We start from the raw sequence: 16,262 nt of genomic DNA, 5'->3' as shown, positions 1-16,262 counted from the left end.
TCCCAGGTGCCTAGCTTTGCATCCATGGTGCCTGGCACATAGTAAGAACTCAGTAAACATCTACGGAGTGAGTATAAACACCAGCACTTGTAACGTGTTGTTGTAACTACAGCAGAATACAAGTTGTAGAGGCCTTGGAGGATAGCGAGTCCGTCTACCTGGAGGAGCAGGCAATGTTTCGCCAGGGAGATAATGCTTGAGCTAGGTCATAAAGGAAGAATGGGAATCTGCCAGGTAGAAGGTGGGAGAAAAGGCATTCCACACAGAAGCAAGCAGACAGGTACAGAGGCAAGGAAGTCCAACCTAGTTATTACTAGTTCAGGGATTCTAAGTAGTTTGGGACTATAAAAGAAAGGTCTAGGGGGTAGTTGAGGGTCCTGAGCTTGCTGAAGAATTAGACAATGGAAAGTTTTTAAAAAGTTTTAAGCTGGGGTATGACATGATCTGATATTTTAGAAAGATAGCCACCCAAGTGGTACAAGAGTTAGATGGGAAGAGATATATGAACAAGAAGACCCATTAGGAAGCCACTGTAGTTGTCCAGTTGGAAGATCTTGATGGTCAGCACTCTGTAAATAACTCCATAGAACAGTGGGTCTCAGTTTGACAGACCCTCCGAATCACCTGTGGGTTTTGTTTTTAATAAGACAGACCCCTGTAGGCCAGGACTTGGAAACTGCTAAAATAGGGATGACTCTTCTCTCTAGACTATGCCTTCCTGTGATTCTCTTAATTACAAGGAAGAGGACACTAAGAGACAGGGACTGGTCAAAAGATATTGCCCAGTTATTCCCTATCCAAGAATATGCTAAGTCTGACCTGCCAACTGGGGATCTGGGAGAAGGGGTAGCAGGGAGGAAGAGTTCTGACCTCCCATGGGGCAGAATTTGTGGGTTGGTGATAATACCAATCCTTTCATTGTCTGAGACGCAGTACAGTGCTGACATCTAGAGTTGTCTTTCTTTTTTTCATTTAAGTCACTAAGGGGGGAAGAAAGTTTCCCCAATCTCTGATAGGAACATAGAAAGCAAGCCAGCATAATCTCCAAATAAAGAAACGTATCCTGTCGGTACTACATTTTCTCCTTCCTCTCTCTCGTCAGTCAGGTGAGGGGCAGGCACGTGAAATACGGCATAACTTACTTAAGAACACTAGCTGACATCCGGATGTTAAGAAGCATCCTCTTCTGAGACAGCTGTTACAACTCACTGTGATAGAACACAAACCGAAAGCTAATTAAGATTTATCTTGGTTCGTATTGTAGGAGAAATTATTTTAGCTCTTCGCCGGTTAGATCTTCTCGAGAACACTATTGTCATGTTCACCTCAGACCACGGGGAGCTGGCCATGGAGCATCGTCAGTTTTATAAAATGAGTATGTATGAAGCTAGCGCCCACGTTCCACTCCTGATGATGGGACCAGGAATTAAGGCCAACCTACAAGTACCAACTGTGGTTTCTCTTGTGGATATTTACCCGACTATGCTTGGTAAGTAACACAATTCTGTCCATACTTATTTGTAATAGTGTTGGAAAATGAATAAGCGAAGTAGTGAGAGACTTTGTTGACTGGTTCATAACCTTGAGCAAGTCCTTTAACTGTGAGTCCGATCCACATCTGGAAAATGGGGGTGGTCGTCCTCAGGTTCCTGTAGCCTTCATATACGATGGCCATTCTTCCCTTCAGAAGATTCACAATCAGGACATGACTATAAAGTCAGCCACAGAAGATATTCAGGTTCGTAACGTTACAGATGTGATTTGTGTATCACGTGACTCTCTACCACCACCTCTCAAAAGTGTAAGTAGCTCCCTTCTGGGTTACTTTATCCACTTTGAAACTACTAATTTTGTACAGCGTTAGAAAAGTCTCTTAATCTGATGTGTGAACCTGTTTCTCTTCAGAATCTTTACATTGTTCTGTGCTGAGAACTTTACTAGCTTTTTAATGTCTGTAAGCATAACCATACGTCTAGAACAGCAACGTATGGATAGGGGTAGCTAACAGTTTTTTGTTGAAGGTAACAGAACAATACCGTCAGCAAATTCAGAGGAAATCATATAGAACTGTTAGTCTCTATCTAATTTAGCAGACTACTTTAAATTCAGTAACATTTAAATACTGAAATCCTTCTGTTCTAAGGCACCATCAATTACAGAAAGTACCATCTACTTATAAATAGATTTTGATGAAAGAAGAAGATAATACAACATAAGATATGTATGTTTCATAGGTATATATCGAAATGTGGAAGAAACATGTATCTGAAAACCAAAGACATAAGAAAGTTCTTTTTCATCTCCTTCCTTCTGCTATGAAGTCCTTTCCTTCATTTAACTGAAGACTATTCCAGGGTCTTAAAATTCTTTAGTGTTAATTTTTTTTTCAGTGCCTTTTCCCTTTCTCTCTTATTTTACATCATTTCTTGTATATTTGAACACACTTCTTTGCTGTTCTTTTGCCTGATGATATTTTTAATCTCTTCAGTTTCTTAGTTGTCATTTGCTGGTTCCCCTATGTCCCAAAGCAATTATCACACTTAGCCATATCTCTGCCGCTTTCTGGCTCCCAAACTTTTCAAGCAATCCTGATTACTTCCTCATTTCTGTTTTGATAAGAAGTGTGTATATGATTATGTATGTTTGTGTCTCTCTTATTATCATCTTTATAGTTTTAGGAACAGGTGCTTCTTTTTTTTTTAAGATTTTATTTATTTATCTGATAGAGAGCACAAGCTAGGGGGAGCAGGAGAGGGAGAAGCGGGCTCCCCACTGAGCAGGGAGCCCGATGTGGGGCTCGATCCCAGGACTCTGGGATCATGACCCGAGCTAAACACAGACACTTAACTGACTGAGCCACCCAGGTCGGGGGTGGAACAGGGGCTTCTTGATGGTGGCATTTCTTTGTAGTTTGCTCCCCTGGTTTTTCCTCATGTAGAAGTCTCCCCACCCCATTTCCAAATTTGCTGAACTTTTTAGCTTTGTTCTGTTTTCTTGAAGGACAGTGACCAGAACTGCAAACAATCATGAAAGGTTGGGCTGATTCTTTCTCAGTATCCCCTCAATATATTTCCTAGTGATATATGACATTTTGTTTGTCTTTCTGACTCTAGCAGCTCAATTGACCATTATGTACAGGGAGCTGTCTGCAGTGAGTCCTACTCTATCTGTGCTTAGTAGCCTATCACCTGATATGTAAGGTGATTAATATGCATTGTTTAAGTCATTTTTCTTTAAACATTGTTTTATATTTGCCTACAATGCAAATTTTCTACTCTATAATTTTGACCCACCATTAATACTACTTGCCATTTTATATATCTTAAAAGTTAAAAGGCATCTGCAAGATTTCACAATGGAAGATTTCACAATGTATTTAGCTAACAGATTATGTAAGAAAACACTAAATAAAATTGGTTAGAATGCGGGATTTATAAGACACCTAGGGGGATACCTGCCTATCCCTGGCTAATTTGTGTTGCATGACAATAAGCATTTCATTAGCCAAAACCAAGCATTCCCAGAAACTCCTTCCATTCCTTCCCTACTCTTCTGGAAATTATGTAGGTGCTCTCCAATTTCTTTTTCCTGCAATTTGTTAATTATTACAATTTTCTAAAACTCACAGTTCTCTGTAGATTTTTACTTATTTTTATCTTTCACTGATTCTTCGTAATAGACTCCTTCTGAGTCACATTTCCCCACAGAATATATTAACAACATTTAGATCATGTGTTGATGAGATATGCCCAACTAGAGTAAAGGAAATTAAGCCAAAAATCGGTGTCTCTCTAATTCTAAACTGGAAATTAGCATCTTCAGGCTTAGCACAGTTTATAATACGTTTCATTACAAATTTCTTTTTATCACCAAAAGGGAAAAATTACATTTATGTGGTTGGGGCAGGAAGGAGAACATCTGTGCATGGGTCTTTTTCTATAAAACACTGAAACATCCTACTGACCAGATATTAGCCGGAGATAAGGTAGAAAGAGAATAATGAAGGGGTACAGCAAGAATCTTGTGTTGGAACCAGGAAACAGTATGGCAACATTATCATTTATCTAAAATTAACCTTTTTTCAAGTGATAAAGCATTGGTATTCATAGAGCTCTTACAAATCTATAGGAAAAAGAGAAATACCCTACTAAAGTAGGGACAGAAAGATATAAACAAACAGTTCACAAGAGAAGATACACAAATGGCCAAGATATTTTAAAGGTTCAAACTCGGTAGTCAGAAAAATATTAAAACAAGAAGCCAGTTTTCTTTCACATTCAGAGTTTGCAAAGATTAAAAAGAATATATATATAAGAATATATATATTTTATAAGATATATATCGATACATGTAATATATATAAGAAATATAGAAAAAATATATATATATGGAAGTCTTATATTGGAAATAGGCTTTTCCTTATTCTGCTTCTGGGAGTATAAACTGGCACAGATTTTCTGGAGGCAATAAAAACGCATACTCTTTGACCTAGAAATACCAATTTTAGAAAAAAACCTATAGCTATATACAAAGATTTATCTCCATGGATATTTATTGTGGTATTGCATTAAGTTAAAAAATCAGAAACAATATGAATACCAAGTAGTAACAGACTGGGTAAAAAAACAGTCAATTTTATTTTAAACGGTGACATGATATGTGAAAATGGCCCCCATGAATTATCGAAAAGAAAATGGAGGCTTGAAACTGTATAAACAGGGGGTTTTTGTTTTATTTAGTGAGATGGGGTGTATCTAATTTATTGTGCAAATTAGCACCTTTTGGAGACTAGTAACAATTACACCAGGATGAACGGCCATAAACAGAGACTGTTGCCTTGTTGAACATTCTCACCAGCCAACAAGGAAGAATTGTTCTGATGGTCTGTGTTTAATCTGATGTTTCAGTCTACCTTTTAAAATGAAGTTGCTCAGTACTGGAAGAGTTTAAAGTTACTTCAGTGAAGATTAACTCAAAAATTGGACCCGTAGGACAGTATGTTCTCTTTCACCTCTGCTTAATAAGTAAGATACACGGATTGTGATAACATATCTACAAGGGGCTTTTTTTTGGTGATTCTTCTAACCAATTAGGAGTTTACGATAGATATAAAACATAATCTATTCTTAGGATTCTAAAGGCCCTTTCTTTATTAGCTTAGCCATAGCTGTATTATTTTGTATGAATCTAAATTACACACAGAGTATGGGATTAAATTTCTTAGATCAAAGCCTCCAGCCAGACCTCCTCTTCCCTTATGAATCTCATAAATATCATATAAGAGATGGTGATTAAAAACACCTCAAATAGAAGGATATTAAATAGGAAAAACCAATTGAGATTCCTGTTTTAATAAACCTACCTTACTATGAAGAGCCTGTTCAAATTTAAGAGGCTACAATGCTTTTATTAAAAAGTCTAAATTTATAAATAGTTTTTAAAAGGTATTTTAACTACACCTGCAACTAGTATTGCACAGCATAGTAAAATTAATAAAAACTTGGGGAAAAAATATAAAAGGTACTTTAAAAGAGTTTTTTTTTTTCTTTCCTATAAAAATGGTATTTTATGATAAAGTAGAAAGGGTATTCTTAGTCTGTTTATCTTAATAGTCCTTTCTGGTATACTTTCACATTATCATTTTCTAATACTGGCAGAAGAGTGCCATTTTTATGAACAGGAATTCTTTATGCTATTAAAGTTGATATCACTTCAGAGATTATTCTTTAAAACTTTCTCCCCCATATTTTTTCTTCTTTAATAACCTATTATCGGCATCTTTTGGCTCCATTAGAAATAAAGGTAGTCTCACTTTAAAATTAAAATTGTTTTGATTTTCTGTTTTAAACTTAACTTCATGTGAATTTTTTCTTTTAATAGTTGATCTTTTTTGTGAAATACCTGCCTTCCTCTCACATAAAAGAGAAACCCGTGTTTTTTGAATTGTGAAAATGTAATTATGTAAAAACGCAGTTGTGTTTAAAAGAATGCTTAATTGTGATGGATTCAAATTGCAAACCCCTTCTTGCTACAAGATCTTAGTGGAGGGTTGGGAGAAGCATTCTACACAGACTATTTTGTTTTTATTACCTAAAAAATATGGTGAAGTTGAGTAACTACAGGAAAGCAAGACGTGTGTTGTCGTACTAAAGAATCCAGAGATCCTGGCCTGAGACTGCCGAAATTCAAATCCCTCCTTCAGTATTGGCCTTGGGCAAGTTACTTAACATCTCTGGTCTCCAATTTTCTTATCAATAACGTGACTATAATAGCGGCTATTGCAAAGCTTAGAACAATGACTGGAACATGGCAAACGATTAATGTTAGGCATGTCATCATTAGTAGTTTGTATTCTTCAGTATGCCATAAAACATGAACGCAGTGTGCGTCACTGCCGTACCAGTCTAGTCTTTTATCCGCTCATATGCTCAGGAAGAAATACAATCTTCTCTCTCTTCAGGAAACCATCATATGTATCCAGGTCTGCATTTCCCCCATTCGTTCACTGTTTTAAATTCAAGGCCCTTTACTGAGAATCCTGCAGTTACTTTTAATTTTTGCTTATACTACCAAGAAAGATGAAATTTACTTAAAACAGAATTCGAATGACAGATTTACCAGAAGGAAAAAACGTATGAAAAGGGGTTTTATTTTTTTTTTTAAAGATTTTATTTATTTATTTGACAGAGATAGAGACAGCCAGCGAGAGAGAGAACACAAGCAGGGGGAGTGGGAGAGGGAGAAGCAGGCTCATAGCGGAGGAGCCTGATGTGGGGCTCGATCCCACAACGCTGGGATCACGCCCTGAGCCGAAGGCAGACGCTTAACCGCTGTGCCACCCAGATGCCCCAAAAAGGGGTTTTAAATGAAGATCAAAGAGCTTTTTGAAATGCAGTTCAGGCTAACGTGCTTTTAAGGACATCATTGATAAATGTATGAGAAGTGAATACCCCATTTCCTGCAGCACAGAGAAGCTAATCAATAGCTCAAGTATTTATTAAGTACTCTGGATATTTGACAGGGGTTTTATTCTTCATCAGTTTACAAAGGTATATAACACTACTCCTAATAGACTGGCAACAAGTCACTGTTCTCTCTTGCCTGGGCTCCTGCAGTACCTTCCTCCACCCACCTGCTGCACGGACCGCTTTTAGTCAATTCACCCTGAGGTCATTCGGTCAGGCATGGCGTGCTTCTACTCGAAGCCTCTGCTGGTTTCCCTTTCACATAGAGTAAAATTCAGAATCTCTCCTTGGGCCTGGGATTCCAACATGATCTCTCAGTCCTCTTTTACAGTTGCACCCCTCACCTACTCTGCTCCAGCCATTCAGGGCTCCGTGGTGTCTGGGGAGTGGACTAAGCAGGCTCCCGCCTCAGGATCTGTACATTTGCTCTGCCCTAGGGGGCTGCCCTTCCCCCTGGTATCTACGGGACTCACCCTGGCCCTTCCTTGGGGTTTACATGTCACCTCATCAGAGAGGCCTTCCCCCGACCACACTATATACAACGGCACCTGAACACACACTCGCCATCATTCTGTCTCCCTTGCCCTGCTTGATTTTTCTTCATTGCACCCAGCGCCACCTGACACGTTTGTGCGTCTGTCTCCCCACATTAGAATGTAAGCTCTAGCAGAGCTTACCTGCCTTCTCTACTGTTGTTTCCTTACACCTGGAACAGCACCTAGGTTGTTGAATGAATTAAAAAAACTCAACTGCGCTCTTCTCCCAGTTTACTACTGACTTCTCATATAAACACAGAAAAACAATTTTCTTAGTCTTCCAAACTTTTTTTAAGGAAAATTGGGCTGAGAATAGATCTTAAATAAGGTATTTCTAAGCATCAGAGGTTATTAAAATGCTGAATACGGGAACTTCCCAGTCCTGGGTATATACCAATTGGTCCCTGCTTCCCAGTCATCTTTGAAGTCCTCTTCTCTCCCTTTCTATGCCTCACTGGTGGTGCCCCCTGACGGCTGCCAGGAGACCAGCCTGAGCCAGCTGCTCCCCACTGCTTGCATTCCTTACGGTAGACCTCACAGTAGGGGCCTGCTGCCTTGTGGCTCAGTGAGTTTTATCTCAGGCAGTCCCTTTGTCTCACACATCCTCTTTAATGTCTTTACTCCTTTTGTTTTTAACCAGCTATCTCTAATCTTTCTTTCTTTCTTCAAAAAAGTCCGTGATTATGACTGATTGGCAGATTAGTACTTGTAATATGCCCCCTCCAAGGAAATGGGAGAATACGGATTTTTAAATTACGTGATATGTAAAACACATACCTTCAGAAGATTTATAGAGGTCTTCCTCGACCTCCTTGTTCTCCTGCAATTGACGTATTTTTCCTCAAATGCTTAGTCATGTTAACTTTCTTATTCAATTTTGTTTAACTCCTAGCATTGCAGATATATTACTTCTTGTTTTTCATTGGACATATTTAATTATACCTAAAAAACACGGGACATGGAAACCAGAAAAGCGGTGGAAAGCAACTGCAAACTCATTTTGGAACCATCCCAAGTACCCAGTCATAATTAGTGGTAATTTTTCTATAGGAAAAAGATAGTTTGAGTTCCAGGTACCTTAAAAGCAATTTTTAAAAATACCTCTTTTTAAGTTAGACATTTCTCATGCTATGTTTTATAGGTTTATAAGGGGAAAATAAAGTATTTTTCCCTACATCAGTATAATCCAGGATTTCCAACATATGTTCTGCAAAATATTATTAGCCCCTCAATATGCTACTTAAAAATGTTATGTCATCAAATAACTTTGGAAATAATGGCATACTATTATACCACCCTTAAAGGTTTATGATATATATCAGAAAAACATTTACATCTACAATAAATTTACATACTTAATTTTAATCATTCTTTGCAAACATATATGACTACTAAACCCCTTTCTCATATAGGTCTTTTATCTTAATATCTGGTGAAACAAATGTGAGAAACAACTGTAATTATTTATCATTCAGAAATAAAGGACTGATTAATATCTGTTGAGGATTTCCTATCAGGTACTGTTCTCAGAACTTTACATAAATCATCATATTTAAACCTAAAATAAGCATATGAAGTACAGGTATGATTATTATTCCCCTTTTACAAATGAGGAAACTGAGGTTCAGAGTGGTTAATATCATGTCCAGGGCCACATGGCTCATGAAGTAAGTATTTGGACCTAGGCTGTCTATTTACAATGTCCATATGTGGTCTTTGGTCTCCATAGCATCTAATGATGTCATTTACATATATCTCAACTAATGAAAGAATAAGGTATTTAGAAATATTATGTTATTTTGTTACATAGATATTGCTGGAGCTCCTTTGCCTCAGAACCTGAGTGGATACTCTTTGTTGCCATTATCATCAGAAATGTTTAAGAATGCGCATAAATTCAAAAACCTACATCCGCCCTGGATTCTGAGTGAATTCCATGGAAGCAATGTGAATGCTTCCACGTATATGCTTCGGACTAACCAATGGAAGTATATAGCCTACTCTGATGGTACTTCAGTATTGCCTCAACTCTTCGGTAAATCTGTCGATACATTTTTTTTAAGTGTAGTATTATATGGAATGAGCTGACTCCATGGTGTTGCTCAAGAGATCCAGAAATCATTGGTTAAATAAATAAATATCTGCTGCTTCTCATGCCAGGACAATCTACAAAAGGTTGCCCACGTGAGCTGCAGCTTTGCAAATCATCTGAATTTCAGAGCAAGTGTCTGAAGGCTTCTGATCGGGTCTCAAGATCGAAACCATGGTTTTCTCTGATCAAGGTGTCTTCTAATAGTCATGGTTATCTTTCCTAAATAGTAGTTAACACCCTCTCATTATACCTTGATTTCAGCTGTTCTGGAGATTAACCCCTATATCTTGTGAATCCTGACATGCTACATTTATTATTTAAGATGATACCATTATCCTCATTTTATAGAGAAGACTAGGGGTCAAAGGGATTCAAATACCTGTGCAAGACCGCACAGCTATGTGGCAGAACTGGGATTTTAAGCCACATCTAACTTCAAAATCCATGCTCCTACTCTATAAAGATGCCTGCTAGTTTTACTACTCTGTGAATTAATTTTATTTTTTAAATTTTTAAGAAAGATTTATTTATTTTGGAGAGAGAGAGTGTGTGGGCACAGAGGGGATTTGATTTTGGCTCAGGTCATGATCTCAGGGTCCTGGGATTGAGCTCCACATCAGGCCCTATACTGAGAGGGGGTCTGCTTGAGAAATTCTCTCTGCCTGTGCCAAAATCAAGAGTTGGACGCTTAACCGATGGAGCCACCCAGGCACCCCTTTGTGAATTAATTTTAAAGCAACATTATTAAATTCAGGTTTTATTTATCCTTTGCCCCCTTTTTTCACATAAAATACTCCATTATTAATATTCATTTCCCCCTAAGTTTCCTTTCCAATTAGAAATGTCAAAATTGCTAACTCCAAATAATTCTTTAGGGGCTAAACTGATTGACCTCCACCTCCCCTCTTAACTCTAAGAGCAGGAGATTCTTGGCTTCAAAGGGTAGTCCTTAAATTTTCATCCTGATGTGTAATGGGCATCTCTTGCTCATTCATTGGACATTTTCTGCAAAAAGCAGATGTGACTGTAAAAGGATCAATGGGTGAGCCTACATTTCCTATATTCTCTAGGGTTTGTTCACTGACTTCCCTTTCCCAAAGAGGTACCATCTGAAATCACCTAACAAATTCATCAGTGTTTTCAGAGCTCTTCTGGCAAATACACCATATAGGCCCATAGAGGTTTTTCCCTCAACATGTAATGTTCATTTATTATCTTAAGTAAATTGTCATAAGATCTTTGATTTGCGATTTTTCTAATTAGATTGACATCCAGTCATATTCTCTGACTTCCTTTTACCTCGGTAAAAAAGGGTATCATGTTCCAAAATATTTATCATTCTTTTCTTGGTGGTAGCAACTGAGATACATTCTTATTTCCATGGCTATTTGCTCAAATGGACAGTGTTGATGAATCGAACGTTAAAAAATCCAAGCACAAGATGCTAAAGTATATGGAAAACTAAGAGTAAGTGAAGTTGCAAGAATATGACTTGACTATGTAAAGAATTCTTATATCTGGCAAGTTTGGGGCTGTTGCAATGGGACAATAAAAGCATTACTATTTTTTTTTCCTCCGTATGTCAAAGTAAACAAGGCATCAAAACCAGGAAGAATTAGGGCTAAGCCAGCTTACTAGTGATGAGTTCATCTATTTCTGTCATCTAGGAAAGGATAAGAAAAAAAATGAGAGAGCAGGGTGATAGTAGGAAGGTAATTTGGACACCTTTGGTATATTTCTTTACCATTTATACAGTCCTTTATCTTATTATGCTAAGAGGAATTGAAAATAAAAATAAACTCAAATGCATTATCTGTCACAGAGTCATGATATTCTAAAATATGTTTCTGTAGCAGGTAACTTTTGACAGCTATTTCATTTTTTTCTTCCAGATCTTTCCTCAGATCCAGATGAGCTAACAAATATTGCTACAAAATTTCCAGAAGTTACGTATTCTTTGGATCAGAAGCTTCGTTCCATTATAAACTACCCTAAGGTTTCTGCCTCTGTCCACCAATACAACAAAGAGCAGTTTATCAAGTGGAAGCAAAGTGTAGGGCAGAACTATTCCAATGTTATAGCGAACCTCAGGTGGCATCAGGACTGGCTGAAAGAACCAAGGAAGTATGAAAGTGCGATTGATCGGTGGCTTAAAACCCCCATTAATCCTATTAAAATCTGAACTAAAGTTAGAAAATAATGTTCGAGAGCAACGAATAGAGAGATATGTTAAGAGATCATGATTAGCTTTTATATGTTTGTTTTAATAATTACTGATTTTTAGTTCCTTTTAAAGAACGTATTCTATTTTAAAATAAAATAGTAATCGTTACAGAATTACGTATTTTCAAAAATGATTACTATCAAGACCTCATTCTTACTAACTTCTAACAACTTAATGGAGGTATTAAAAGGATGGAAGCAAATAGTATAAAGTTATGTTCCTCTGAAAAGTATGGAATATAGACAATTTTAACAATTATCTTATGATTTATGAACCATAAAATAGTTATTTGTATTTGATGGTGTCTGACGAGTTATCTGCCTCTCAGGGGGCATAAATCATGTGGATGTGTTTCATGGGAGTATTCAGAGCATTTGATGGGACACAGATCCTGGATGTGGCTGACTTTATTACTATTTTTTTAAATAGGTAATATATACACAAGGTACAAAAGAGTTAACTATGAGCCTGAAGTCTCCCTCCTTTCCCAGTTCCCCTTCCAGGGGCAACCACGGTAACCACCTTCCTAAGTATCCTTTTAGACCCACACCTTGTATCTAACAAACAAACTTTGTGTTTTCCCTCCACACACAAAAGGTAGCTTACTCTACAAAATGTTCTGCATCTTGCTCTTTTTTTTTTTTTTCCTCCCACTTAAAAATACCTAGAAGTAAAATTGCTGGGGCAAGACTGTATCTAGAAAAATTACATCAAATTCCCTCCAAAGAAGTTAGACCAATTTAAATTCTCACCAGTGAGGCACTTCCTCACATCCTTCATCAACCTGATAAATAAAAAATATATATTATTTTTATTTTTTTTATTATGGGTAAGATAAATCATATTTTCATATATTTAACAGCCATTTGAATTTCCTTCACTGCGACCTTTCCTATTTCTATTCTTTGCCTGTTTTTCTATTGCTTGTCTTTTTTATTACACCCATGGTTTTGGATCTTAGCTTTTGGTCTGTAAGAGAAGCTCCACATTTTTTTTCCTTTTTGTAATTTGTCTTTTGACTTTGTTCTGGTGTTTTTAACCTGTGGAAATTGGTATTTTCACGCAAACTTATGCATCTTTGCATTTATGGCTTTGGGATTTTATGTCACACGCATTCAGCATGGTATTCGCCACTTAACTTCTAGAGTTTTATTTTTTGTCCTTAGATCTTTCCCCATCTGGAATGTGTTCCATATTAGAAATCTAACTTCAGTTTGTTATTTTAAGATGGCTACCCAAATGACTTTTTATTGAGTAAACTAACATTTGTCCCCTTGGTTAGAAAAATGCCACTTCATTATATAACACCTTTTATTGAATCAATTATCTTTTTCTCTATTGATTTGAAATGTCATTTTATCATATTCCAAAGTCTCATTTACGTTTGGGTGCTTTCAGAGCATTTTTTATCTTCCAGTGGACCAATCTACTTTGTTAACTGATGTGGTAGTTCATCTCTGGTCAGACTAGTCCTTTCCAACACTCTCCTTTGTCAGAGTTGTCCTGGCCACTCTTGCTAACTTAGGTTTTCCACACAAATTTAGAATAAGTTTGCCTAGCTCAGAAATGAAAAATCTTGTTAGTCTTTTAATGAAATCATATTCAATTTATAGCCTATTTTAGAAAAATTGACTTACCATCTTCAGTTATTCTAAAGAATGTAGCACCCTTTTCCTGTTCTTCAAAGTTTCTTTGATCTCCTAGAACTAGTCTAAGTCTTCTTCATACGGATCGGTTTCTTTAGAGAATTTTCGAAAAGTAAGGACCTTTAAAAAAAAATACTGCCTAGGCCCCACCCCACACCAGTGAAATTCGAATTCTAGGGATGGCATCTGGGCACTGTTCTTTCTCACTGTCTGGTTAAGCTCTCTAGCTGGTGATCCTGAAGTGTAGGCAGAGATGAGTTTATTCCTAGTTGTTTTATCATTTGTTGGTGGTGTGCTGTTTTAGGTGGACCTTTCTTCCATTAAATCTTCTAACTGGCTGTTTATATATGCAGATTCTTTTTCTATATATTAATTTTATGCCAATAATACCATATGTTTTGGTACCAGTTTTTCAAGTCGTATCTTCTATTTTTCAGGTAAAAAGCAGATCTGCAAATGATAATTCTACCTAACTCCCTCTTCAAACTGTCTTTGAAGTTTTCATGATGAACCACTTCATCTCCTTTGTTTACTCTTCTCCGGTGAATTTGTATGAGCTTATCTTTGCAGTTACATACGAGTTTTTGAGAAATAAACTTCACTTCAGATACATTTTAAAGTAAAACCCTTAAGGAAAAGATCCCAATATTAGACTCTTACAATTAAAATGAAAATATACAAATCTACCTCCCATCTCCTAGTTAAACCTAAAGACCATGAGATAGCTAGTGTGTGGGTGTATATGCTAATTACAGGGGGAAAATAAAGCAATAATAGAAATGTGGTTCTGAAAACATAGGCATGTGAAGATAAATACAATCCATCTCGTTCTACCCAAGGCCTTCAAGATGTCTTCATAGTTTGGACGAACCAACCATCCACAGTGGTTTAAGCATATTGGATATAGGATCATACTTAGGTCCAACTGAGTTTTTAAGACAAAATCTAATTCAAACTGGTATCTAACCATGAAAACAGAAACATCAGAAAAACTTGGAAAACTAAGACATGAATGCCAGGATGTGAGAGAAACCGACTAAACTAATTACAAACTAAATTGAGGACAATCTTTCGGATTCATTTGCACTGCCCCCACTGCTCCACCGTGTCCAGTCTACCATAATCTCTTGTTTGGAATTTCGCAGTAGCTTCCTCAGAGGTCTCCCTGAACCTTCCCTTGGCTTTCTTCAGTCTTTTCTGAACACAGCAACCAGAGTGACCCTGTTAAGATGTACCACATCACATCACTTCAGTGGATACTCAGAACCTTCCACGGGTTTTCCATCTTACTCCGTAAAAGCCAAAATCATCACCAGGCCTATAGGACCCTGAACTTTCTGGCTGCATGTTCTCTCACAGACCACTTCTCCTCCCACACTCCCACTTTGTTCACTCTCTTCTGGCCACATTGGCATCCCTGCTGTTTTCTAGCACCCCAGGCATCCAGCACCTCAAGACCCTTGTGCTTGTCAATGCTTTCTGCTTGGAATACGGTTTTTTCCTCAGATTTCCACATGGCTCACTCTGCTACCTCCTTCGAACTACTGCTCCACTGCTCCCTTCTCACAAGAACGTCCCTGCTTTATTTTTCTCTGTGGTAGTCATCACCATCCAATGCAGGGTAGAGTTCACATACTTAATTCGTTTATACCGTCCCCCACTCCTCCTACCCCAATAGGATGGAAGCTCCGTACAGGCATGGCTTTTTGTCCTTTTTGTTTCCTAAAGTATCCCAAGTGCCTGACACACAGAAGAATAATAAACACTTGTTGAATGAATTTTCTGGGAATTAGAGTTTTTCAGATAACACACTGGATTAAAAAACCAACACATTAGGCCACGGCAGGGCAGAGTTGAAAGGGAGTAGCCTTCTCAATAAAGTAGAGCCTTCTAAAAACAGTTCTAGCAAAAGCCCGCACAGGAGAGTTGACAAGAGGACTCTATTCTTCTTCGTCTTTTTCTATAAAAAGGCCAGATAGTGAATATTTTAGGCTTTGTGACCCATATGGTCTTTTTCACAACTTTTTCACGACTACTCAATACTACCCTAGTAGCGTGAAAATAGCAATAGACAGTACGTAAACAGATGAGCAGGGCTGCTTTCCAATGAAACGTTGTTTACAAAAACACAGGATTTGACCTGTTGTGGACCACAGTTTGTTAACCCCTAGTCTAGAACAATGGTTCATAACTTCGCTGCAAACTGGAATTACCTGAGGCTGTTAAACACTATTAATGCCCGGCTCCCACCTATAAGCTCTGAGATTTTTAAAAGCTTCCCAGATGAGTCTAATATGCAGCAAAATCTGGGAACCAAGGTTCTGGAACCTTGTTATTCAAATGATGGTCCTTGGACCAGAACCATCCACATCAACTGGGAGCCTTATATGTTTTTATTTGTTTCTGTTAAAATAAAGTGGTAGATTTGTATTTATCCTTCTACTCTTTGTGGTTTTCCATCTCATTAAACCTAGGGCATCCTAAAAAAAATTACTAGAATTGGTGAAATGGGTTAAATAACTACATATACAAAAATAAGTATATATCTATAAGAATAATCACTGGGTAAAAATGAAAATTAGGAAAACTATCTCACATTATGACAATATAAAATAAATTTTAGCAAGAGGCACAACATAGATGAAAAAATTACTAAGTTCTACTGAAATATACAAACAAGATATGAACATGAAATGACAGCAAGTTCTTGGATGGGAGGATCTTATATTAAAATGTCACTTCTCTAGAATTAATGTATAAATTTTGTATTCTGATTTTAATCTGAATAGAGTTTGGGGT

General features: G+C 37.3%; 1 protein-coding gene across 1 annotated transcript in view; it reads left to right on the top strand.

The window, feature by feature from the left end:
* The window catches only part of ARSK (arylsulfatase family member K), a 42,820-nt gene extending 30,704 nt beyond the window's left edge, over positions 1-12,116 (top strand). The window contains exons 6-8 of the mRNA XM_045796254.2: positions 1,265-1,489; positions 9,312-9,536; positions 11,486-12,116. Of these exons, the coding sequence (XP_045652210.2) occupies positions 1,265-1,489; positions 9,312-9,536; positions 11,486-11,775 (740 nt within the window). The 3' untranslated portion in view covers positions 11,776-12,116. The remainder of the gene's footprint in view (positions 1-1,264; positions 1,490-9,311; positions 9,537-11,485) is intronic.
* The last annotated feature ends 4,146 nt before the right edge of the window (positions 12,117-16,262 follow it).

Source organism: Ursus americanus, chromosome 5, assembly GCF_024610735.1.
Source record: "Ursus americanus isolate L20-20 chromosome 5, mUrsAme1.1.p, whole genome shotgun sequence".
NCBI lineage: Eukaryota > Metazoa > Chordata > Mammalia > Carnivora > Ursidae > Ursus > Ursus americanus.
Note: the sequence above shows the minus strand (reverse complement) of the source record. Positions and strands in the feature narration are given on the sequence as shown.